Raw genomic sequence first — 26,641 nt, 5'->3', positions numbered from 1 at the left:
AAACCTACTAGCTTAAAATAACATAGCTTATAAGTCAAAAATCTGGATGTGGTGTGGCTGAGTTCTCTGCTTAGAGTATCACGAGGCTAACATAAAGGTATTACTGCCTGTGTTCTCATCTGGACCCCAGGATCCTCTTCTATCTCATTGAAGTTGTTGGCAGAATTCAGATTCTTGTGGTTGTGGGATTGAGGTGGCCATTTTCTTGCTAGCTGTCAGGTGGGACCACTCATTTCCAAAAGGCTGCCCGTTCTCCACAAACGTTACGTCTAAAAAAAAAAAAAAAAAAAAAAAAAAAACAAAAGGCTGCCTGTATTTCCTTGCCAAAGGCCTCCATAGACAGTTCACGTCAGTGCTGTTTTCTTTTTGCAGGCTAAGAGGAGGAATCTTTCTCACATCTGGTCCCAGAATTCTTCTGTTTCTGTCCTCTAGACCTAGATTTAAAGGACTCATGTGATTGGATCTGACTCACCTTGATAATCCCCTTTTTGATTAACTCAAAATTGAGATTAGTAACCTTAAATTATATCTGTAAAATTCCTTTTTCCAGGTAAAGTATTAATATCATCATCATAGTTGTGATAGCTCATCGTTGTTACAGGTTCTACTCAAAGGGAACAGAATTGTACAAAGGCAAGGGTCATCTTAGAATTTTGCCTATCAGAGAGGTACTCAATAATGTTTGTTGAATAAAGAACAAATACATTCTTACGCTCTTCAGTCTTCAACTGTGGCAGTAGGGATCTGGGGTGGAAAATTTAATATTACTAAAAATGCTAATAAGACAAAATGAAAAGCAGTCAGCTAAAATTATTTAAAAGAAGTAAATGTGCTTCCAGGTAAATTGAGCATGTTGTTTTGGTCTCTGACCCCACTTTTTAAAATTCTATAAAAATATATTCAATAACCAAATGGTTTGACTACCTAACAGAAGTGTCTATACATGTGGATCATAGAATTTTCAATGCAGCATTGTTCATATAGCCAAAAACTGGAAACTGTGGAATAATCTTACGTCTAGCAGGTTGCATCTTACAATCGTGTTGAACAAAAGGAGGTTATTTAAAAGAAAACATGCTATGTGATTCCATTTATATAAGGTTCAAAAACAGGCAAAACTCAACTACAGTGTTGGAAGTCAGAATCATAGTTATCTTTTGGGAGAAGGATGAGGTTAGTAATTGGGAAGGGATATGTGAGGGGGCCTTCTAGGGACTTCATAGTGTTCTATTTTTTGATTTGAGTGGTGATTACATGGATGTGTTAACCGGTAATTTCTCAAGCTATACAAATGTGACTGGTTCACTTTTCTATAATTTATGTTATACTTTAATTTTTTTAAGTTTAAGATTTTTTGCAAATGTAAAATTTAAAGATTTAGCATTTTAAGAAAGTACTTGCAGTTGAGTTTTTCTGTATTAATAAGAGTTAAAGGAAGCATGAGAAAAGTCTTAAATGTGTAGTTCTTATGCCTAGTCATAGTATGTCGGTACCATAAGTTCTATGGAAGAACAGTGTTTCTCAAGTATGTTTGTATGTCTGTAAATGGTTACATCTGCCTCCTTTTATTCTTACAGATGTGGAGAGATTATTCCCAAAAGAGAACAGTTTAATGACCTTTCTATTGACCTTCCTCGTAGGAAAAAGCCACTCCCTCCTCGTTCAATTCAAGATTCTCTTGATCTTTTCTTTAGGGTAAGTAATATCTTTGGTATTTTCATATATCTAAATTTTATGTATCATAGATAATGTATTTGAAATTGGTTTCTTTAAGGCACAAATTCAACAAAATTATTTGTGGGGATAACAAATGAGAAGTATTTATAAATAATATTTTTTAAAAGCTTGGTAAATCTAATTGTAACTCATTGAAAAACTGATTGCTCAGATTATTTTACTCAATAGCAGGTATTTTTTAGAGAACCTTAGAAACAGTTTGTTATTTGTAAACAAATATTAATTTAAAGTATTTGAAGTTACGTATGCTACAATTTAGTAATGTGAATTAAAACTGTGGATACCATGTAAGTTGGTATACTAAGATCTGAGGTATGAAAAAATACTCTGCGTTTCCTTAGGTTGTATATACCTGTTAGAAACAGAAAGGAAGAATCATGTTTATCCAAAGCTATAGATAAATATTTGTGTCCATAATATACTGTTACAGATATTGAGAAAGTTTCTGGGACATGATTAGACCTCTGGTATAGCAGTCCTTATAACTGGTGGAAATTTGCCAGGATCCCCTTTCATCTGTATCGTAGTGGTCCTTGTTTATAGCAAATTGGCAGGGTTGTCTTCCTAAGGTTTAAAAAAACAATCTGTTCTTTGAATGATACACATTCAGCTCCATCTGATGATGAATATTCTACTTTTCTTTTTATTTTAGTCTTTTTTTTTTTTTGGTATTCCCATTATCATAGACTTTGAAGATTGTCTTATACATTTTTCTTTTCTTTTTTTTTTTTTTTTGAGACAAAGTCTCATCCTGTTGCCCAGGCTAGAGTGAGTGCCATGGCATCAGCCTAGCTCGCAGCAACCTCAAATTCCTGGGCTCAAGCAATCCTGCTGCCTCAGCCTCCTGAGTAGCTGGGACTACAGGCATGTGCCACCATGCCCGGCTAGTTTTTTTTCTATATATATTTTTAGCTGGCCATTAATTTCTTTCTATTTATAGTAGAGACAGGTCTCACTCTTGCTCAGGCTGGTTTTGAACTCCTGACCTCAAGCAATCCGCCCGCCTCGGCCTCCCAGAGTGCTAGGATTACAGGTGTGAACCACCACACCCGGCCTGTCTTATACACCTTGACCCCCATTTTTTAAGGATTTCTTCTTTCAGTTTCTCCAGGTAATAACATCCACCCCAAACTTTGGTCCTTTTAGAGCATTTGTTCTTAGTGGGCTATCACCGAAAGATTGAGTTCCATTATAAAAAAGGGGTAGCGTTACACCTAACAGACCAGGAACTCCACCTAACCTGAAGGTGATCTTATCTCTGCTGTGACCAAATGTTAAAACCTGGATGTACTCCTGGCATCAGTTCACATGTATCCATGGGGAAAAGATTGGGAATCTGCTACTTTAGGGTCCAATTACTATCATAATTTAGGTATTTCCTTGGTAAAAAGGAAAATTAGGAATTCTGAATCAGGGCATAATATTATAAGATAAGTATACTTTCAAGATTATAAGATAAGTATACTTTGAAGATTAGGTCTTAATTTGGTAAGGCTTATGGTTCTAGATACAAAGTTTAAACTGGTTCATTCCACCAAACTAATAAAACTAGAAAAGATTATTTGCATTTAATGCTGATTCAGTTCAACTTCATGCTTCTTTATGTTTTCCTCTTATCTTTTGATAGGCAGAAGAACTTGAGTATTCCTGTGAGAAGTGTGGTGGGAAGTGTGCTCTTGTCAGGCACAAATTTAATAGGCTTCCCAGGTAAATTTAATTGCTCTTCAAACAAGTACATACAAATATTACAGAGTCAGTAAAGTTTGCCAGAATGGATTAGTAAAGGAGATCACCAAAGCTGAAATGTGAAGAGTATAAAGGGTAGAGAGCTAGAATACTCTTCCATAAAGGAAATGGGTTTGGAATGTTGAAGAGAAAAAGAATTTTAAGAGTCCTGAGAAGGTGGCAAGAAGAAGATGCAGCTGAGAGACTTTGGAATAATGATAGGGACTAGCTAGTACATTTTTTTTTTTTTTTTTTTTTTGAGACAGAGTCTCACTTGTTGCCCAGGCTAGAGTGAGTGCCGTGGCGTCAGCCTAGCTCACAGCAACCTCAAACTCCTGGGCTCAAGCAATCCTGCTGCCTCAGCCTCCCGAGTAGCTGGGACTACAGGCATGCGCCACCATGCCCGGCTAATTTTATATATATATTAGTTGGCCAATTAATTTCTTTCTATTTATAGTAGAGACGGGGTCTCGCTCTTGCTCAGGCTGGTTTCAAACTCCTGACCTCGAGCAATCCGCCCGCCTCAGCCTCCCAGAGTGCTAGGATTACAGGCGTGAGCCACCGCGCCCGGCTTTAGCTAGTACATTTTTAAATTCAGTAATATGTAACATTCAGGTTTTTTTGTTTGCTTGTTTTGAGACAGAGTCTCACTCTGTTGCCCGGGCTAGAGTGCTGTGGCATCAGCCTAGCTCACAGCAACTTCAAACTCCTGGGCTCAAGCAATCCTCCTGCCTCAGCCTCCCAAGTAGCTGGGACTACAGGCATGCACCACCATGCCCAGCTAACTTTTTTTCTATGTATTTTTAGTTGGCCAATTAATTTCTTTCTATTTTTAGTAGAGACGGGGTCTCGCTTTTGCTCAGGCTAGTTTTGAACTTCTGGCCTTGAGCGATCCACCCACCTCGGCCTCCCAGAGTGCTAGGATTACAGGAGTGAGCCACTAGCCACTGCGCCCGGCCAACATTCAGTTTTAATATGTTATGCTGTGTTGTGCTGTCTTCTCCCTCTAAACCTTTAGTAAAAATCTGCTATAGACAAATAGACATTTGTATGAAAATAAAATAAGAGTAAATTTTTGCAGTTTGTGCATTTCTTTTTTTCAGATGCTCTTATAATAGTAAGTTTTCTGTAATCATAAGGTAAATTTTCTGACTTAGGAATGAAATTAACTTGTATTAGCTCTGTATAAACAAACATGAAACAAAGCTAGTTACAAAAAATAATGATGTGGTTACAGGACAGCTTTTTTAGTTCTGTCCAAAATCAATCTCAAACACAAGCAAGGGTATTATTAACATTAAATATTTATGTGGCACTTTGCCTGTAGAGTGCTTTACTTTTCTTACCTTCAGTGTTCTATTAGCAAGTGTAGAATTTCTGGAATCTTGCCCCTAAGAGACTAGTTTTTTTACATTCTATAATCTACTCCTTTCTAGAAAATGAGTTGATTTTAAAGAAATAACTTTATCAATCACAACAGTATTATTATATTGACCGTATACTTTTTACTTAAGAAACTTTATTTTTTCCTATTTTTGAATGTTTTGAGGTAGGAGGAAGAAAGCTTAAGGCAAAAGATTAGTTATTACCAGCTGTCACTAACTAAGGAAACCAGTGTACAATTTAAAAAAAACTAGTTTGACCTTGCAAGCTGGATATCTCTTCCCTTTCCCATTCTCTAGCTGTTTGGTCTTTCAAGTGGGGGGAAAAAAACACTGAGAGGAATTTTTCTCCATGTATTTTTTTTCTGGTAGAAAGGTTAGTTTATTCTTTTTTTTTTTTTTTTTTTTTTTTTTAGTCTGTCACTGGGAGACAATAGTTTATTCTTAAACTTACATGAAAATAGAAGCCTCTGTGTCTTAAATCCTAATGATTAGTCTTGTTGTATTTTTGTTCATTTTAATATTCAAAGCCACTCTACTTTTATTCTTGGGGAGGGTCTGATATCTTTGTCAAATTTATTCACTTTTAGTTGTCCTTATCTTTGAAAATCAATGATTTTGACTATCATCTTCCTGTTTCATATTACCTTTAATTTTGATTTAGGGTTATTTGAAGTTTTATTTAAAATATTTGATTTTTGATAGTTTTTAGTCACTTCATATCTGTTGGGTCCTTGTGTTCTCTTAAGTTATGAATTTAAAGGTCATGAATTCTAGCATGCTTTTTTAAAGAGAAGTACAATCAGTAACTTCAGTTTGCAAATTTTTGAGTTTGTGGCTTCTGTGATGAATATGTATATGGTAAGAAAGGAAACAGTTTTTCATAGATAAGACTTTTTTATAGCTAGACCTGAAGTTTATTCCCATAAAATTTTTGAAATTCAATTTTTAAAGTGTTCTTGTGGGCTTAGAAATATATTTAATCCATCAGGTGGAGGTTATGTTCTGTAAGAGAAGCAAAAAGGTTACCATAATAGTAACCAAAAAGAATTCACTGCTTTCTAAAGAGCTAAAAGCCTTTTTATACCCACAAACCAGAGTTGGCATGCAAATTTCTGTACAACTTTTTTCTAGGTTGGGAAAATTTTTCTATTTCTTTCTTACCTTTCTTAGAGAAAGTACTTCTGAAATAAAAGAATAAATTTTATTTTTTTTTTGAGACAGAGTCTCGCTTTGTTGCCCAGGCTGGAGTGAATACCGTGGCGTCAGCCTAGCTCACAGCAACCTCAAACTCCTGGGCTCAAGCAATCCTGCTGCCTCAGCCTCAGGTAGCTGGGGCTACAGGCATGCACCACCATGTCTGGCTCATTTTTTCTATATATATTAGTTGGCCAATTAATTTCTTTCTATTTATAGTAGAGACAGGGTCTTGTTCTTGCTCAGGCTGGTTTAGAACTCCTGACCTCGAGCAGTCCGCCCGCCTCGGCCTCCCAGAGTGCTAGGATTACAGGTGTGAGCCACCGTGCCTGGCCAAAAGAATAATTTTCATCAGAAATCATCTTGAAATAATTAATGTTTACCATAGAACATAAGGGCTGTCACATTTTTATTTAATGGACATTGTTTTACCATTAGTGGTTATGTAACACCTATTTCTTTCTTTTTGTTTTGTTTTTGCTTTTTTTGAGACAGGGTCTCGCTCTGTTGCCCAGGCTAAAGTGCAGTGAAGTCATCACAGCTCACTGCATCCTCAAACTCCTGGGCTCAAGTTATCCTCTTGCCTCAGTCTCCCGAGTATCTGGGACTATAAGCACACACCACCATGCCCAGCTAATTTTTATGTTTTTTGTAGAGGATCTCAAGATGTTGCTCAGGCTGGTCTCTGAACTCTTAGCCTCAAGCAGTCCTCCCACTTCAGCCTCCCAAAGTGGTAGGATTACAGGCACGAGCCACTCTGTCCCCCAAGCATATTTGTTTTTAGATTTTGTAACAGTAAAGTATTAAATATTTAAGGATTTAACCCAATATCAATAATAAATTTAAAAATTTAGTATTCTTCTTCCCTCCCTCCCTCCCTCCCTCCCTCCCTCCCTCCCTCCCTCCCTCCCTCCCTCAAAAAAAAAAAAAAAAAAAAATTTAGTATTCTTGTTTGCTGTGTTTCATTTATTGGTGTTTTTTCCTGGGAAAATCATAAGTACTTTACCCAAACCACATTAATCCACCAGTGTCCCTGTTTTGTTTTTATTTGTATGCTTAGTACCTAGCCCAATGCCTTGGCACACGGCAGATATTCAGTCAATGCTCTTTGATTATCTAGTCAGCCAAATGTATTTTTTAAATCAAAAGTTGTCTAACATTGTTAATTAGAGTGATTTCTTTTAGTGAATGAGAGAGCTATCTCTATTATATATGAATTAGTAAGGTCATCATCTCCTGTTTTTCAGGGTCCTCATTCTTCATTTGAAACGATATAGCTTTAATGTGGCTCTCTCACTTAACAACAAGATTGGGCAGCAAGTCATCATTCCAAGATACCTGACCCTATCATCTCATTGCACTGAAAATACAAAACCACCTTTTACCCTCGGTTGGAATGCACATATGGCAATGTAAGTCCATAAGAGAGAATGTCTTTTCATTCCCTTTTGAAGTAGAAAGACTTTAGTATCCAATCAAAAGACTAAATAAACTAGGTAATACTCCCAGGTAGAATCACATCAGATTTTAATTTTGCTTTACTTTGGAATTTAGTGTTAAATTACTGCCTGATTGAAGTAATTGAAGAAAGGGCTTAAACAAAATTCTTCCAAGTTCATTAGCTGCCTTTCATAACGAGGTGCTTTTTTAGAAAGTGCTCTTACTCTTTTAGACCACTAGAAGATAGTTTGATACACTTTGGGAATATAAATCAAATTTGGGTGATCATGAGAGTCACCTGGACACTAAAAATACTGATTTCTATGTTTTTCCCTAGAGCAGGCATCCTCAAACTACGGCCCATGGGCCACATGCGATGTTTTTGCCCGTTTGTTTTTTTACTTCAAAATAAGATATGTACAGTGTGCATAGGAATTTGTTCATAGTTTTTGTTAAACTATAGTCCGGCCCTCCAACAGTCTGAGGGACAGTGAACTGGCCCCCTGTTTAAAAAGTTTGAGGACCCCTGCCCTAGAGATTCTGTTTCAGTAGATCTCTGATAGGGTGTGGGAATCTATTTTGAATAAATGGTGCTCACTTTGGCAGCACATATACTAAAATTGGAATGATACAGAGAAGTTTAGCATGGCCCCTGCACAGGATGACACATAAATTCATGAAGCTTTCCATATTTAAAAAAAAAAAAAGGAAAAATGTCTCAGCTTACTATTTAGGACATGAAGATTTGAGAAACAGTATACTGAATGTTTTGCTGGATCCCCAAAAATAGATTATACCTTCATAAGTATCGTAGCATCAATGTGCAGAACTTAAATCATTCCAATAAATTTTTCAAGAACAAGTTACCTTTTCTATAGGTTTTGCTTCATCATGTATGCTGGGAAAACCTTAGAACTTTTTTGAATATTTCTCTTTTTTCTGCATACTTGGATTACTTTGGAGCCATATTATATACTGAGTCATTATTTACTGTACTTGAACACTGGTTTGGTAGAGTCATAAAGTTCTAGAATTTTAGAGGTAAAAGAGATTTTAGTTATTTTGTCCAAATCCTTAATTTTACAGAAGAGATATGAGGAAATTAAATGATTTTCCTAAGGTCATGCATATAGTTAGTAACCAAAAGAGCCATATCTCTTAGGTAAAATGAAATAATAGACATTTCAGAAAGTGAATGAACATTTGCCAACATGATTTGATGCAGTTTTATAAAATGTCCTTTGGATTTATAATTGAAATATATACTACATCATATAACTTTACATTAAAGTCCTCAAGAGTCTACTAAAAAAAGCATGTGCCCAGAGAGTTTTAGTGTTTCTGTTTTTTTTCTTACTATAGCTTTTCTTTGAAATAAATGTTTTTGCTTGGTGCAAACTGCCCTCTGCTGGTAGAGCTATTACTCTTTCTCCAGTAGTACTATATGATACCATGGGTATAGGATCTTTAAGATTACAGACCTTAAACCAGGTTATCTGATGCTACAGTTTAATAGCTTTAAGACCTTGGACAAATTTCTTGATTTGTCTGTAGGGCAGGTAATAGGGAAGTTGTGAACATTAAATGAGCTAATACGTAGAGTTCTTACAGTACCTGATGTCTAATAAGTCCTCAATAAATGAGAGCTATTATTATTTATTGCTAAAAGTAAGAATATTTTAAAACAAGGTACTTTTTGGCCGGGCGAGGTGACTCATGCCTGTGATCTTAGCACCCTGGGAAGCCGAGGCAAGAGGATTGCTTGAGGTCGGGAGTTCAAGACCAGCCTAAGCAAGAGTGAGACCTGCCTCTACTAAAAATAGAAAAAATTAGCTGGGCATGGTGGTGAGCACCTATGGTACCAACTGTTTGGTAGGCTGAGGCAGAAGGATTGCTTGAGCCCAGGAGTTTGAGGTTGCTGTGAGCTAGGCTGATGCCATGGCAGTCTAACCCAGGCAACAGAGTAAGACTCTGTTTAAAAAAAAAAAAACACAACAAAATAACAAAAAATAAAATAAAAAGTAAAACAAGATACTTTTCCCAAAGTTGTTCTTTTCATATGCATTACCCCCTTGACTTAATTTCTAATGCTGTTTAGATTGTGGATCAAGTAAAGCCTAGAAATGATATTTCATTTTCTCATTGGCCTCTATTACTAGTAATTTAAACTGATAAGAACAGATACTACACTTGATCTTAGCCCAAAGGGCTGAGAACGATTGCTAGTAATTTAAAAAATGTTAGAATTGTTTGTTTTTTCAAGAGGACATATAAGGGATTATAGTACAAAATATTATGTAAGTTAAATATTAGATAACATCTTTAATAATGCATTTGTATACATTATATATTTTCTAATTTTCTGATAGTTCTAGACCATTGAAAGCCTCTCAAATGGTGAATTCCTGCATCACCAGTCCTTCTACACCTTCAAAGTGAGTTACATTTCTTTGTACCCAAAATCTGTATTTTTAAGGATTTGGCTTACCCTAAATCTCCAAGATTGCCCCCTTCCTTTTTCTTTATAGTTTCTCCTTTTGCATGATAATTGCTCTGTATTACCCATACTTGGATTTTACTGAATCTGATTAAGAGTATAGCCAAAGGTGTAACAAATTTTTAAATAGTGACATGAGTTTAACTGATTTTCTATTGTTTTGTCTTAAATTGTTTTCTTAAAACTTACTTGTTAAAATATAATATTTTCACCCTAAAACTCTAAAAATTGACTGATGACAAGGGATTCTAGGGATCAAAGGGATAAAATAACCCCAGTTAGTCTGAGGCATCCTTCCTCAAAGATAGGCATGGGATGCCAAAGCATCTTTTTACCTCTTGTTAGCCAGTCTGGGATTTCTTGTCTTCAACACTGAATAGGAGATATTCTGAAAGGAGACAAGACAAACAGGCATTGCAATGCAGCTATTCTACAAATGCCTTATGTTTTTTCTTCAGAACAAAAGTTTATCCAAGGAGGGAAGCAAATTCTTTTTTAAAAAATATATCTCTTTTAAGATTTTACTAGAGTAGTTCCTAATTTGACAATTCCAATTGATTTGTTTTCATTTGACTTTGAAATTCATTTTTCTAAAAATTTAATGGCCCAAAGTGCTTTTAGAGAAGAGACACTTTTGTTGTTTAAGAACTTTTGGGGGGCTTATATAACCATAAAATGACATTTGGGAACTGCTATTTTCTTTTCCTCCTGTTAATTATTTTTCAGTGCAATTAAAACCAGATGACTAACATGACTAGAAATGTGAAATGGTACCGATATGAATACTCTTGCCCGTTCTCAAGATACAAATGAGCAGTACCACTTGGCTGCTTAGAAAGTGAGCAAGTGATGCATTTACAGGATGAATATTTTTCATTGCTACAGGCAAGCTGCCTTCTGTAAATATAGTAATTATTAATGAAATGCACTCTTTATGTACCATATCACTATAATTACAAGAGAGGGACGGTTTCATTGGGCATCATTGTACCTTGACATAGTCATCTGTTCTCCAGGGTCTACTGGTATGAGAATTTGAAAATTAAACAATAAAGGATGATTAGGCCTTAGAAGACCTGTCATGTGGATCAAACTTAAAAGAGGCCGAGTTACGAACCAGAATACCATTGGTTCTTCTACAATGACCTTTTGTTACATTTGACACTGGTATGATAGTAGCACCAGGTGTCACCCTCCTTCAGCAAAGTATTTACCTGGATAAACAAATTAATATGTTCAAGTTTGCTTGGTGAGCATGAAATCAGAAATGAGGAATTAACATGGCTAATTGGCTACTTCTAAGTTATACTAAAAACCGTTTTGAACATACAATGGGAGGCTATTCAAGTGTTTAGGCTGGAGTGCAGTGATATCCTAGTTGCTCTCAGCCATAGGCTTTGCTTGGGCTTATCACTGACCACTTGCCTCTTTTCTTTGATCTACATTGCTACACAATCCTCCTGATTTCCATTGTGGTCTCTTATTTCTTGGTGCCATTAATTCTATATGTTTATTTAGTTTTTACATTTAGGTTAATGACGTTTTTCCAATTTTCATTTTACTTTTTTTTAGTATAACATATGAATTTATGTTACCCTCCATCAAAGGAAGTACTTGTTCTTTGTTACCACTTTTTCCTTTATTTTCAGCTCACCTAGAATACAAACACAGTAACACCTTATTTATCTCTAGTATCAATCATTTTGGATGAAAATTTTTCTAAAATATGTTATATTATTGGTTATTCTTAAATAAAACACACTGAAGATAATTTAAGTATATCTTAATGACCAAGAATTAACAACATTATATAAGTATCACTGTGTTTTAAAATGATACTGCCGGCCGGGACGGTGGCTCACGCCTGTAATCCTAGCACTCTGGGAGGCCGAGGCAGGCAGATTGCTCAAGGTCAGGAGTTCAAAACCAGCCTGAGCAAGAGCAAGACCCGTCTGTACTATAAATAGAAAGAAATTAATTGGCTAACTAATGTATATAGAAAAAATTAGCCAGGCATGGTGGCACATGCCTGTAGTCCCAGCTACTTGGGAGGCTGAGGCAGCAGGATTGCTTGAGCCCAGGAGTTTGAGGTTGCTGTGAGCTAGACTGATGCCACAGCACTCATTCTAGCCTGGGCAACAAAGTGAGACTCTATCTCAAAAAAAAATAATAACAATAATAATAAAATGATACTGCCCTGAAAGGCTCTTAATTATTACAAGACAATTTACTTATTTTACATTAAAAACTTTATAGTTCTTTTTTGCCCTTTTTGTGGTATTCTCTTTCATTTCTTAGCTCTCATTTCTTAATGAACTTGCTACACTATTTTATACATCATTTCCTGGGAAAGGAAGGGTCCCTCTAAGTGCAGGGGCTTTGGAATGGCCTTCCTCAGAAGCCTTTTTTCTTACTTTGGAATCCTTGTGTTCTGGAAGGTAGAGGTTATCAGAAGTCTGACCTACAGATAAGTGGATAAGTGGAATGTCATTGTTATCTTAAAAGTGCATGGATCATAATTTAAAAGATCAAAACTTGTCCTCATGCACTTTGTTGTCAGAAACATCTATTTATTGCCATGCTTGCATGAATTCAGTAGAGACTGACTTTATAAAGACAAAAAGCAAACTTCGCCTGGGCATGGTGGCTCACGCCTGTAATCTTAGCACTCTGCGAGGCTGAGGCGGGCAGATTGCTCGAGGTCAGGAGTTCGAAACCAGCCTGAGCAAGAGCAAGACCCGTCTCTACTATAAATAGAAAGAAATTAATTGGACAACTAATATATATATAGAAAAAATTAGCCGGCCATGGTGGCGCATGCCTGTAGTCCCAGCTACTCAGGAGGCTGAGGCAGGAGGATCGCTTATAGCCAGGAGTTTGAGGTTGCTGTGAGCTAGGCTGATGCCACGGCACTCACTCTAGCCTGGGCAACAAAGTGAGACTCTGTCTCAAAAAAAAAATAAATAAATAAAAAATAGAATGAAATTAGCTGGACAACTAAAAATATATAGAAAAAATTAGCTGGACATGGTGGTGTATGCCTATAGTCCCAGCTACTTGGGAGGCTGAGGCAGAAGGATTGCTTGATCCCAGGAGTTTGAAGTTGCTGTGAGCTAGGCTGACACCATGGCACTCTAGCCGGGGAAACAAAGTAAGACTGTCTCAAAAAAAAAAAAAAAAGCAAACTTCAAGGGGGTTGATCATTTAAAAGAAAAAAGGCACAAAGGGATTGGTTTACTGATGGTATATAATAGCATAGGAGTTGTCCAGATTTCAAAGCAGGCTCTTTTGGAGTGGGGCAGAGGTAATACTTAAATATACCTCTTTTGATATATCTTTTTTCTCTGTGAAATAATTTTTCATAATGGAAAAGCGTTTCGTTTTGGTATTTATACATCAAAAGAATAACAAAGACAAATGTTTATCAGACTTATATGGGTTTTTTTCTTAATTTACAGGAAATTTACCTTCAAATCTAAGAGCTCCTTGGCTTTATGCCTTGATTCAGACAGTGAGGATGAGCTGAAACGCTCTGTGGCCCTCAGCCAGAGACTTTGTGACATGTCATGCAATGAACAACAGCAGGAAGTCCTGGAAAAAGTAAGTAATTTTTCATCAAAACATCTGACAAAGATTTGTGTAGCTCTTATTGTCCAAACAAATGCCTTTTATAACCATGATCATCAAACTTCCTAAAGATACAAGATAAATCATAAACTCCATGGCTTTGTTCAAACACTAATTTTAAAGAGATACTTTAACTACAAAAACCAATCTGTTTACTGATGGATCAAGACTTTTAAGAAAGAAAAGTTTATATCAACAGAGCAACTAAGTAATCTACCTGTTTAAATTATGAATGTATAAATACTGGTATATCAAGATACTTCTATATCATTTTCTATCTTGACATTTACTGAGAGTTAATACTTTGAAGATCTAAGCTCTTCTAGGTGTTTGCATCGTCTTATGCTATTGTGTTTTATTTAAACTTCCTTTTTGTTAAATAATAGAATTATTTTAGTGGTTATTTTTTGTTGTGAGTTGTTTCCTTTCTCACTTTAAAGCTAAAGGTAATTTGTGTTTGCTCACCTTGAATGAGAAATGAAAGAAAGTTAGAAATTATCCCAGAAATGGAATTTATTCAGAAAATAATTTCTGAATATTTTTATAAACTTGATGTAGTTTTTATTTTTCTCATTTGTTTTTATTTTATTTTTTTTAATTATTTTACTTTTTTTTTTTGAGACAGAGTCTCGCTCTGTTGGCTGGGCTAGAGTGCCATGGCATCAGCCTAACTCACAGCAACCTCAAACTCCTGGGCTCAAGCAATCCTGCCTCAGCCTCCCGAGTAGCTGGGACTATAGGCATGCGCCACCATGCCCGGCTAATTTTTTCTATATATTTTTAGTTAGCCAATTAATTTCTTATTATTTTTTTAGTAGAGACGGGGTCTCGCTCTTGCTCAGGCTGGTTTTGAACTCCTGACCTTGAGCAATCTACCCGCCTCGGCCTCCCAGAGTGCTAGATTTATAGGCATAAGCCACCAGTAATCTATTTTGAGTGAATTTATTTTATTATTTTTATGTGGTTTGCAAATTTTTACAAAATTCGCACTTTTTTTTTGTGACAGAGTCTTGCTCTGTCACACCGAGTAGAGTGCAGTGGTGTCATCATAGCTCAGACTCTGATCTCAAGCAATCCTTCTGCCTCAGCCTCCTGAGTAGCCAGGACTATAACACATGCCACTATGCCTGGACGCCTGGCTAATTTTTCTATTTTTAATAGAAACAGGGTCTTGCTCTTGCTAAGGTTGGTCAGGAAACTTTTTAGAAATAAAATGAAGTCGTCACTTTAGGTTTCTAATTAAGCTTGCTATGTTTGGCTGGATGCAGTGGTTCATACCTGTATAGTAGAGCGAGACCCCGTCTCTACTATAAATAGGAAGAAATTAATTGGACAACTAATATACATAGAAAAAATTAGCCTGGCATGGTGGCGCGTGCCTGTAGTCCCAGCTACTTGGGAGGCTGAGGCAGCAGGATTGCTTGAGTCCAGGAGTTTGAGGTTGCTGTGAGCTAGGCTGACGCCACAGCACTCACTCTAGCCTGGGCAACAAAGCGAGACTCTGTCTCAAAAAAAAAAAAAAAGAAAAAAGATTGCTATGTTTGTTGGTATTCCAGTTTCCTCTAAAAGGTAACTCTCTTCTTCAGGATTCAAAATTATGCCGAATAGAGCCTGATAAGTCTGAATTGGAAAACTCAGGATTTGACAGAATGAGTGAAGAAGAGCTTCTAGCAGCTGTCTTAGAGATAAGTAAGACAGAAACTTCACCATCTCTGAGTCATGAAGATGATGAAAAACCAACCAGCAGCCCAGATACCGGATTTGCAGAAGATGATATTCAAGAAATGCCTGAAAATCCAGACACTATGGAATCTGAGAAGCCCAAAACAGTCACAGAGCCAGGTAGGCTTAATGAAGATAAACATCTGTTAAAACATAGCTGTTCCAAAACCTTATAGTGACCGTTGGCTTCTAAATAATGGGAGGTGAAGTGAATCGATATAACAGCTGACAATATTTTATGCTTTATTATAAAAAGATTTAAAAAATGAGAAGTAAATATTGTGACTAGTATACAGATGCTTGGTAAAGTATACCATTTCCCTTGAGATGTACATCAGGAGTAAAGTTAGCATTCTTATGTACATTTAATGTTTTTGTCAGTTTTGGGATACTTTTCTCACCACTGTTATCTTAGAAATTCATATAATTCATTATTTTTCTATATCTGAAATTTTATCAGGTTTTAGTAAATAATTCATGTTCTCCATCCTCTGCACAATGCATTACCTTTTCTATGTTTAGATATACAACTACTTACCATCGTGTTACAATTGCCTACAATACAGGTTTACAGCCTAGGAGCGGTAAATGATACCATATAGCGGGGGTGCACAGTAAGCTATAGTATCTAGGTTTGTAGAAGTGTACTCTATGATGTTCACACAATGAAATCGCCTAATAACGCATTTCTCAAAACCTATCCCCATCATCAGGTGACACATGATCATACATATGATGTAAAGTGCTATACACATATAAAATTATTTTTGTTACCAGAATCATGTCAGGAAAAATAAAAAAAAATAAAAAAATTATTTTTGGTAATTTTTATTCTATTTTTGTTATTTCTTAAGCTATCAATGGGAACAATAGAGCTGAGCCTCCTTGCCTTTCCTGTGGGTATTTTGAGATTTTTATTTTATTTTTCTTAGACAGACACTCTGTTGCCCAGGCTAGAGTGCCATGGCATGAGCCTGGCTAACAGCAACCTCAAACTCCTGGGCTCAAGCAATCCTCCTCCCTCAGCCTCCCAAATAGCTGGGACTATAGGCATACACCACCATACCCGGCTAATTTTTTCTATATATATTTTTAGTTTGCCAATTAATTTTGTTCTATTTTAGTAGAGATGAGGTCTTGCTCTTGGCTCAGGCTGGTTTCGAACTCCTGACCTTGAGCAATCCGCCCGCCTCGGCCTCCCAGAGTGCTAGGATTACAGGCGTGAGCCACCACGCCTGGCCTATTTTGAGATTTTTAGGTAGAGTATTTTTACTATCTCTTCCTGTGACCAATTCTAAGTTTTCTGTCTTGAAAGCTCCAAGATCTAAAAAAAATACTACTAATGTGTTTCAGGTACACTAGGCCTAGGATTTTAGAAATGAAGAGAATAGAAGACTATCACAAAATTATTTTCTATATCCTCATAGTCAAAACCTCTTCAAATTTGAATTCTTTTATGTGCAAATAAAATAAAAATTATTAGGTCATTAAATATGAAATGTCCATTTATTATATCTCAAACAAGAAGCAGAATAATTAAAGCATGTATCTAAACTCGTCACAGTTTTCCCATCTTAATAGTAGCTTGCTTATGTTAGCAGTGACGACGAAGCCCAGAGAACAAGCGGCAATGAAATGGTAAAAGGTGTTTTCCATAGCTTGTTGAAAATTCAATATTTTTCCTTACAAGAAGTCCAGGCCAGGTCCGGTGGCTCACACCTGTAATCCTAGCACTCTGTGAGGCCGAGGCAGGCGGATCGCTCGAGGTCAGGAGTTCTAAACCAGCCTGAGCAAGAGCGAGACCCCATCTCTACTAAAAGGAGAAAGAAATTAATTGGCCAACTGAAAATATATAGAAAAAATTAGCCGGGCATGGTGGCACATGCCTGTAGTCCCAGCTACTCGGGAGGCTGAGGCAGGAGGATCGCTTGAGGCCAGGAGTTTGAGGTTGCTGTGAGCTAGGCTGATGCCACAGCACTCTAGCCCAGGCAACAGAGTGAGACTCTGTGTCAAAAATAAATAAATAAATAAAAGAAGTGGTCCAAAGCCTGGAAGAAGTGGTAGTCCAGTTGGTGCAAGGTCTGGTGAATATGGTAGGTGACAGAGAGTTTCCAAGTCCAGCTTCTGTAGTTTGAACAGTGTTGTATTTTGTCAGACGTGGTCTTGCAAGAGAGTTGGCCTGTCTCTGTTGACCAATCTCAGCTGCTTAATCACAACCATCTTCATTTCATTCAATCAGTTGCAGTAGACATCCACTTGTAATGAATTGAATAGGTTTCATGAAGCTGTAGTGGATAAGACCAGTGCTAGACCACCAAACAGACACCATTAGCTTCTTTGATAGATATTGAGTTTTGGACTATTGTTTCAGCACTTCATCTTTATCCAACCATTGTGCTGAGCACTTGCAATTGTCAAAAAGAATCCATTTTTCAGCACATATAACAATATGGTGTAGAAATGGTTCATCTTTATGTCATTACAGCAAAGAAAGTCAAGCTTCAAAATAATGTCTCTGCTGATGTGGTTTAATTGATGCAGTACCCATCTATTCAGTTTCATCTTACCAATTTGTTTCAAATGGTCCAATATTGTTAGAATAGTAATGTCAAACCTTGCTGCTAATTTATGCATTGGTTGAATGCATTTACTTTCACTACAGCTTTCAGTTCATCATTGTCTCAGGTCACTCACATGGCTCATTTTCAAGATTAAAATCACCAGAATGGAACTTCTCAAACCATCAACACACTGTTTATTAGCCACATCCTTCCCAAACACTTCATTGATATTTCGAGCTATCTGTGCTGCATTGGTTCCACGTCAGAACTCATATTCAAAAATAACACAAAATTTTGACTTACCATGGTTTCACAAAAGTTGCTCTAAAAATTTGAAAGATAATCACAAGCCAAATCATGCATTTGAAAAAATGAGAATGTGCCTTCACAATAGGAAAAAAAAACAAGAAGTGTCGAAGTGAAATGTCCGCAATATCAAGTGTTAAACTTAGTACTTAAGAATATTGGATCGTTTGAGTTCAGGAGTTCGAAACCAACCTGAGCAAGGGCGAGACCCCGTCTCTACTATAAAGAGAAAGAAATTAATTGGCCAACTAATATATATACAAAAAAAAAAAAAATTAGCTGGGCATGGTGGTGCATGCCTGTAGTCCCAGCTACTCGGGAGGCTGAGGCAGCAGGATCGCTTGAGCCCAGGAGTTTGAGGTTGCTGTGAGCTAGGCTGACGCCACGGCACTCACTCTAGCCTGGGCAACAAAGTGAGACTCTGTCTCAAAAAAAAAAAAAAAAGAATATTGGACATTCCTTACTTAATAACCTAATAATATATCATTTAACTGGAAACAAAAAGCTGATGGTTTTTGTATACATACATTACTCTTTTCCCTTTTATTAAATTTATAATCACTGCCTTTAGATATTACTGGTAAATATTAGTGCTTTTATCCCTTCCTGATTTGCATCCTGCTTTCTGTTCTTTCTTTCAATTCTTTGCTCAGTCCTATAGCTCCGTAAAAGTAACAAGGAAAGTTACACTTATATACAGTTAATTCTAGATTATCTATCCCACTGGAAAGCATGGAGGTTATCAAAATCATTAATAATCCTAGTTGAGGCTGGGTACAGTCGCTCATTCCTATAATCCTAACACTTTGGGAGACTGAGGTGGGAGGATAGCTTGAGGCTGGAAGTTTGAGACCAGCTTGGGCAGCATAGCAAGACCTCCATCTCTACAAAATTTGTTTTAAAATTAGCCAGCTGTGGTGGTGTGAACCTGTAGTTCCAGCTACTTTGGAGACTGGGGCAAGAGGATTGCTTGACCCGAGGAGTTTGAGGTTACAGTGAGCTGTGATGGCACCACTGTACTCTAACCCCAGGAGACAGAGTGAGACTCTGTCTCAAAAAAAATTGTGAGTTTTGCACCTAATAAATGCTAAGGTGTTTTTTTTCTCTTTTAATAAATATTCAGAGTTTATTTTAGTGATAAAATATTTCCTCAGCAATACAACTCAAAATGATAACTAGTTGCTGATTTAGAATCTAAAAGCCAAGATGCTATGAGCTTCAGAGTTATCTGTGTTATAGAAAAGTATCCATTTAAAATGCAGTGCTAGCCAGATGTGGTGGCTCACACCTATAATCCTAGCACTCTGGGAGGCCGAGGCGGGAGGATCACTCAAGGTCAGGAGTTCAAGACCAGCCTGAGCAAGAGTGAGACCCTGTCTCTACTAAAAATAGAAAGAAATTAGCTGGACAAGTAAAAATATATAGAAAAATTTAGCCAGGTGTGGTGGCGCATGCCTGTAGTCCCAGCTACTCAGGAGGCTGAGGCAGGGAGCCTAGGAGTTTGAGGTTGCTGTGAGCTAGGCTGATGCCAGGGCACTCTAGCCCAGGCAACAGAGGAAGACTCTGTTTGAAAAAAAACAACAGCGCTGACCGGGTATGGTGGCTCACACCTGTAATCCCAGCCAAGGTGGGAGGATTGCTTGAGGCCAGGAGTTCAAGATCAGCCTGGGCAATATAGTGAGACCTCCTTCTCTACAAAAATTTTTTTAAAAATTATCTGGGCATGTTGGTGTGTGTCTGTGGTCCTACCTACTCTGGAGACTGAGGTAGGAGGATCACTTGAGCCAGAAGTTCAAGGATACAGTAAGCTATGATTGCATCATTGCACTCCAGCTTGGGCAGCAGAATAAGACCCTGTCTCAAAAATAAAGTAAAATGCAGTATTATGGCAGGTAAAGAGCATATACCAGCTGGGTGCAGTGACTCACACCTGTAAATCTCAACACTTTGGGAGGCCAAGGCAGGAGGATTGTTTGAGGATAGGAGTTCAACACCAGCCTGGGCAACATAGTAAGACTTCATCACTACAAAAAATAAAAAGATAAAAATTAGCCAGCCATGGTGATTTTTGCTTGTTTGTCCTAGCTACTTGGGAGGATGAGCTAGGAGGATTGCTTGAGCCCAGGAGTTTGAGGCTCCAGCGAGCTATGATCATGCTGCTACACTCCAGCCTGGGCAACAGTGCAAAACCCTGTCTCAAAATAACCAAAAAAGAGCATATGGTAACTTAAAAACAATCTGTATATCATGAATGTATAAAGCTCCAGTGAGCTATGATCATGCTACTACACTCCAGCCTGGGCAACAGTGTAAAACCCTGTCTCAAAATAACCAAAAAAGAGCATATGGTAACTTAAAAAGAGCATATGGTAACTTAAAAACAATCTGTATACCATGAATGTATAAAGATAATACTCATTGACCAGTATTTTCTTACCTTGTTAAGATGAGACTTTTTACTTTGGTAAAGTGTTTGATATAATTTTAAAAAGAAGGATCCTCTTCTCCCTACTCTTACCAGTATTAAAAATTATAATGAGGCTGGGTGAGGTGGCTCACGCCTGTAATCCTAGCACTCTGGGAGGTGGATTACTCAAGCTCAGGAGTTCGAAACCAGCCTGAGCAAGAGTGAAACCCCGTCTCTACTATAAATAGAAATAAATTAATTGGCCAACTAATATATATAGAAAAAATCAGCCAGGCATAGTGGCACATGCCTGTAGTCCCAGCTACTTGGGAGGCTGAGGCAGCAGGATTGCTTGAACCCAGGAGTTTGAAGTTGCTGTGAGCTAGGCTGACGCCATGGCACTCACTCTAGCCTGGGCAATAGAGTGAAACTCTGTCTCAAAAAAAAAAAAAAAATTATAATGAAATGTTGTTGCTCTAAATTTAAATAACCAGAACAAAATTATGACTATCTTATTTATCCTAGCTAGCCATAATTCATTGAGAAGGAACAAAAAGGATAGAAATGAAAGATTAATTTTTTTTTTTTTTTTTTTTTTTTTTGAGACAGAGTCTCACTTGTTGCCCAGGCTAGAGTGAGTGCCGTGGCGTCAGCCTGGCTCACAGCAACCTCAATCTCCGGGGCTCAGCGATCCTACTGCCTCAGCCTCCCGAGTAGCTGGGACTACAGGCATGCGCCACCATGCCCGGCTAATTTTTTGTATATATATTTTTAGTTGGTCAATTAATTTCTTTCTATTTTTGGTAGAGACGGGGTCTCGCTCAGGCTGGTTTCGAACTCCTGACCTTGAGCGATCCGCCCGCCTCGGCCTCCCAAAGTGCTAGGATTACAGGCGTGAGCCACCGCGCCCGGCTGAAAGATTAATTTTTTTTACCTCCCAGAATGAATGTTTTAAACATATACTATATATTGCCATAGACTATACAGTACTTATTACTTTCCCCTTAGCTCTTTTGATTTAGAGTATATATAATGCTTGATTATTAATATGAAAACATTTTCAGTTAATGTACAATATAATAAATGGGAAGATCTTAATATTAACTTAGTAATTTTATGCCTGATTCTTATTTCATTTACTCGTAAACAATATTTCTAGTGCTTGGTCATATGACACTATGATCTATGAATATGGCTATTTGTTCTTCTCCATCATTAACCATAGTGTGTTTCTAGTGATTGGTTAAGTTTCAGAACCATTGCTGAAGTTGTTAATTCTCAACCAAGGACAGTTTTGTCCTCCAGGGAACCTGTAGCAATGTCTATCATTTTGGTTATCACAACTATAGAAGATGAGTGCTATAGCATCTAGTAGGTGGAGGCCAGGGTTGCTGTTAAACATTCTACAATGCATAGGACAGACTCTACTCCACTACTCCCAACCAAAACTTGTCCCACCCAAAATGTCAGTAGTACTGAGGTTGAGAAATCCAGATGTAGATATAGTAAGATGAAACTGTATGTCCCAAGCAAATTATAGATGAGGTTAGAATAAATTCCTTTCTGAACAGTAGATGTCACTCTAGTCCAGGAATTTCAGTTTATTAGAGACAAAGTCCCAAAATAATGTTATATATTCTGCTTCCTCAGATCCTGCCAGTTTTACTGAGATAGCTAAAGACTGTGATGAAAATAAAGAAAACAAAACTCCAGAAGTTTCTCAAGAAGTTGATTGGCTCCAGCAGTATGATATGGACCGTGAAAGGGAAGAACAAGAGCTTCAGCAGGCATTGGCTCAGAGCCTTCAAGAGCAGGTAAGTAAGAGATATTTATATTGCTACTTTCTCTCTTTTGTTAAATTTTTTTATTTTTTTGAGACATAGTCTCACTCTGTTGCTCAAGCTAGAGTGCCGTGGTGTCAGCCTAGCTCACAGCAACCTTAAACTCCTGGGGTCAAATAATCCTGCTGCCTCAGCCTCCCGAGTAGCTAGGACTACAGGCATGCGCCACCATGCCCACCTCATTTTTTCTATATATATTAGTTGGCCAATTTCTTTCTATTTATATTAGAGACAGGGTCTCACTCTTGCTCAGGCTGGTTTTGAACTTCTGACCTTGAGCGATCCACCCGCCTCAACCTCCTAGAGTGCTTGGATTACAGGCGTGAGCCACTGTGCCTGGCCGCTTCTTTCTCTTTACCTTTCTCAAGAAATAGAATAATGACAATAACTAACACTTGTTGAACACTTATATGTCGGGCATTGTTCCAGGTGATTTTTTTTTCATTTTTTTATTATCTTGTTTTTTCTTTTTTTTTCCCTCAGCATCTATGTTCCAGGTGATTTACAAAATATAATAAATAATTGATCCACCAAGAAAAAAAAACTTTGAGGGTTGCCTTGGGTTTCAAACACGTACATAGATAGTTTTGTCCTTTTTTTTTTTTTTTTTTTTTTTTTTATATTTTTTTTCGCCCTCTCAACCCAGCTTTTCCCGACTCCGGGAAGAACCGGGAAGAGAAGGCCTGTTTTGTCCTTTTTTTGAAAATCCAAATTTAACAAAATGTATTCTTGCTTACTTTCTGTAACTATAGTTCATTGTGTACTAAAATAAGATGGGATATTAGAGATTATTCCCAGTCCAACTTTATTTTGCAAGGTATGGAAACAGTCAGTATACCACGATTTTATCATTAATATTTTAAGGCAATGTATTCATTTTGGTCATTTTCTCACAATATAAATCCTTTCTTATGAATTATTTGAACATAAAATTCTCATAAATATTATATAAAATCTAACTTTCAAGCCAGGTATAGTAGCTCTCACCTATAATCCCAGCTACCCAGGAGACTGAAGTGGGAGCATCACTGAGTCCAGGAGTATAAGACCATCCTGGGCGATATAGCAAGACCCTGTCTCAAAATAACATAAAATCAAATTTTCAGATTTTAGTAATAGAACATTTATCTGTTCTTTTCTTTATGCAGGAATCTATTCTTCAATTTTTACTTTAGGCTGGTTGATTTGCATTGTTGCAGTTACCTGAGATATCAGACTTAGAGGTAGTGTTTCCATGGTTATCTAATCCTGTGGAATCCAGGTCGTGTTAGTGAAAATTTACCAGGACTCTTTATAATGAATGGGTAGTTTTAGTGCTTGCAGATCATCACATTAAGAAATCTGCTCGTGCCTGTAACCCAGCTGCTTGAGAGACAGAGGCTCAATTTTTAAAAGCTTCTCCTATATAACTTACTGTATTTTCTAAAAAACAGAATAGAACAATAAGCTTCTCCTAGTGATTCTAATGGGCAGCCAAGATTGAGAACTGCTTTAAAACCATTTCAGAACCAGCTGTTCTATATATCCTTTTATTTATAAGGAGTACTATTCCAGTTATCTTGTCTTCAATATATCTATATATGTCAAACTATTTCACAAATAATATATGGTAGCCATTTGTTTTAGAAAACTGTTAATATAAATGACCAAGGTCTGGCTTCTCAGCAATATTTCTTTATAGTACAGGAAAAAAAATCAGCACCCCTCTTTTTCATGTGTAAAAGACATATATGCTATTTCATGTCAGCTGACCAAGTTAAAACTATACTGTTTTTCTCCTATGTGAGGGTAGGGTGATAAGACGTGGTGTCTTTAGTTTGGTATACTTGCATCATTCTATTAATAGCTGAAAAGGAATCTTTTTACCATTTGGTTTCAAAATAGACTTATTCTGAAAAAAGTATAAAATAAAATTTTAAAAGTATAAAATAAATGGTTAAATTATATCTTTTATTCGTATATGATTTGTGAATTATTTTTTCTCTGCTGATGAAGAGGGAAATTTTTTTGTTACAGTCAACATTTTTATGTTTTTATGATTAAAATAGTCATCTAGTTTGAGACTTTTTTTTTTTTTTTTTTTTTTTTTGAGACAGAGTCTCGCTTTGTTGTCCAGGCTAGAGTGAGTGCCGTGGCGTCAGGCTAGCTCACAGCAACCTCAAACTCCTGGGCTCGAGCGATCCTTCTGCCTCAGCCTCCCGAGTAGCTGGGACTACAGGCATGCATCACCATGCCCGGCTAATTTTTTATATACATATCAGTTGGCCAATTAATTTCTTTCTATTTATAGTAGAGACGGGGTCTCGCTCTTGCTCAGGCTGGTTTTGAACTCCTGACCTTGAGCAATCCACCCGCCTCGGCCTCCCAGAGAGCTAGGATTACAGGCGTGAGCCACCACGCCCGGCCTAGTTTGAGACATTTTAAGGAGATTTAGAGGTACTGTTTTTTTCTAAGAGAACCTCAAATATATCATCAGGTAAGTGACCATTAATAACATTCATTTAGTATGTACCAAGCATCTACTATGTGTTTTGGTTTCTTTAGCAAGAAGAGAAATAGAAACCTATGAATTATATCTTGTAGAAACGTTCATCTTGCTGTCACAGACTTAGGGCAAGACTTGGCTCACCATTAGCTCAGGAGAGCTGAGTGAGTGTATACCCCTCTTCCCAGCCCTGCATTCAGTGTCATGTGGGTTGTTTGAAATTGACCATGGTGGGAGTATTTATGCCTTGGAAATTGGCAAATGCTATAATCAGGGGAAAGCAAAGACAGCAATTTGCTAACTAACTATTACGTGCCAGACATTTTATATATATAAGAAGAAAGGGAATTATATCAGAATGTCACATTGAATGGTTTTCGGTTGGCAAGCCAAATGTCACTGACAAGAGAAAATAGCACTTACGCCTTTTTAACTTCCAGGATTGTGTTTTAAGAGGACAGTGTTAAAATAACAAGTAAAGAACTTCTCCACATCCCTCAAAAAGTCATATTTCAGACATCCATAAGGTTGTGAAAAGCATTATTAGCAAATGCTTCCATAGAAGTTACTTTTATCTTCGTTAAATAAGTGTAATTAATACCTCTTTAAATACCTTAGTTTTTGTTCTTGTCCCTTTAGGAGGCTTGGGAACAGAAAGAAGATGATGACCTTAAAAGAGCTACGGAGTTAAGTCTTCAAGGTTTGGAGATCATTTTAATTACATTTTTTTAATGGTGAAATGTATCACACAGGCTGTGCATGGTGGCTCGTGCCTGTAATTCTAGCACCCTGGAAGACCAAGGTGAGAGCATCCCTTGAGGTTAGGAGTTTGAAACCAGCCTGAGCAAAAGCAAGACCCTGGCTCTACTAAAAATAGAAAAAATTAGCCAGGCATGGTAGTGCCTGCCTATAGGCCCAGCTGAGACAAGAGAATGGCTTGAGCCTATGAATTTAAGGCTACAGTGAGCTATGATCATGTCACTGCATTCTAGTCAGGTCAATAGAGCAAAACTGTCTCAAAAAAAAAAAACACATGTTAAAATTAAAATTTTTAATAACGAGAAATTTGAACACCTCCCAGGTAAAAAAAGTAGAACCTTAGACGTTTCCTATGTATCTTCTTTCCCCCTGCTTCCCAGAGGAAACCACTATTCTAACATTTTTATTTATCTTTAGCTTGCTTTTTTTTTTTTTTATTTCGGCATATTATGGGGGTACAGATTTTAAGGTTTCAATAAATGCCCATTTCCCCCCTCCCCCCAAAAGTCTGAGTCTCCATCATGATCATCTCCCAGATGGTGCACATCTTACTCATTATGTATGTATATACCTGCCCCCCTCCCACCTGCCCAATACCCTATTACTGTAGTACCTATGTGTCCACTTAGGTGCTACTCAGTTAATACCAGTTTGCTGGAGAATATATCTGGTGTTTGTTTTTCCATTCTTGGGATACTTCACTTAGTAGTATGGGTTCCAGCTCTAACCAGGAAAATATAAGATGTGCTATATCACCATTGTTTCTTAGAGCTGAATAGTACTCCATGGTATACATATACCACATTTTATTAATCCATTCTTGGATTGATGGGCACTTGAGCTGTTTCCACAGCCTTGCAATTATGAATTGTGCTGCTATAAACATTCAAGTGCAGGTGTCTTTTTTGTAGAGTGTCATTGGATCTTTTGGGTAGATGCCCAGCAATGGGATTGC

At 37.3% G+C, this 26,641-nt stretch overlaps 1 protein-coding gene, 1 non-coding gene and 1 pseudogene across 7 annotated transcripts in view; 2 read left to right on the top strand and 1 right to left on the bottom strand.

Annotated features, from left to right (window-relative positions):
* USP37 (ubiquitin specific peptidase 37) overlaps positions 1 to 26,641 on the top strand; it is a 94,996-nt gene that overhangs the window by 55,981 nt on the left and 12,374 nt on the right. For 5 of the 6 annotated variants that reach the window (XM_012740235.3, XM_012740233.3, XM_012740232.3 and 2 more), the window contains exons 14-21: positions 1,578 to 1,695; positions 3,365 to 3,444; positions 7,289 to 7,453; positions 9,851 to 9,916; positions 13,437 to 13,578; positions 15,192 to 15,447; positions 22,252 to 22,415; positions 25,567 to 25,627. In XM_012740235.3, the coding sequence (XP_012595689.1) occupies positions 1,578 to 1,695; positions 3,365 to 3,444; positions 7,289 to 7,453; positions 9,851 to 9,916; positions 13,437 to 13,578; positions 15,192 to 15,447; positions 22,252 to 22,415; positions 25,567 to 25,627 (1,052 nt within the window). The remainder of the gene's footprint in view (positions 1 to 1,577; positions 1,696 to 3,364; positions 3,445 to 7,288; positions 7,454 to 9,850; positions 9,917 to 13,436; positions 13,579 to 15,191; positions 15,448 to 22,251; positions 22,416 to 25,566; positions 25,628 to 26,641) is intronic. The other variant, XM_012740237.3, reaches the window with a different exon arrangement.
* LOC142872823 (U6 spliceosomal RNA) lies at positions 8,072 to 8,177 on the top strand. Its single transcript, XR_012920909.1, has one exon. It is a non-coding gene; the product is annotated as a U6 spliceosomal RNA (small nuclear RNA).
* LOC142872779 (uncharacterized) lies at positions 9,587 to 9,702 on the bottom strand (annotated as a pseudogene).

This window comes from Microcebus murinus, chromosome 8, assembly GCF_040939455.1.
Source record: "Microcebus murinus isolate Inina chromosome 8, M.murinus_Inina_mat1.0, whole genome shotgun sequence".
Classification (NCBI taxonomy): Eukaryota; Metazoa; Chordata; class Mammalia; order Primates; family Cheirogaleidae; genus Microcebus; species Microcebus murinus.
The sequence above is the reverse complement of the archived record's forward strand: the minus strand, read 5'-3'. Positions and strand labels throughout refer to the sequence as shown.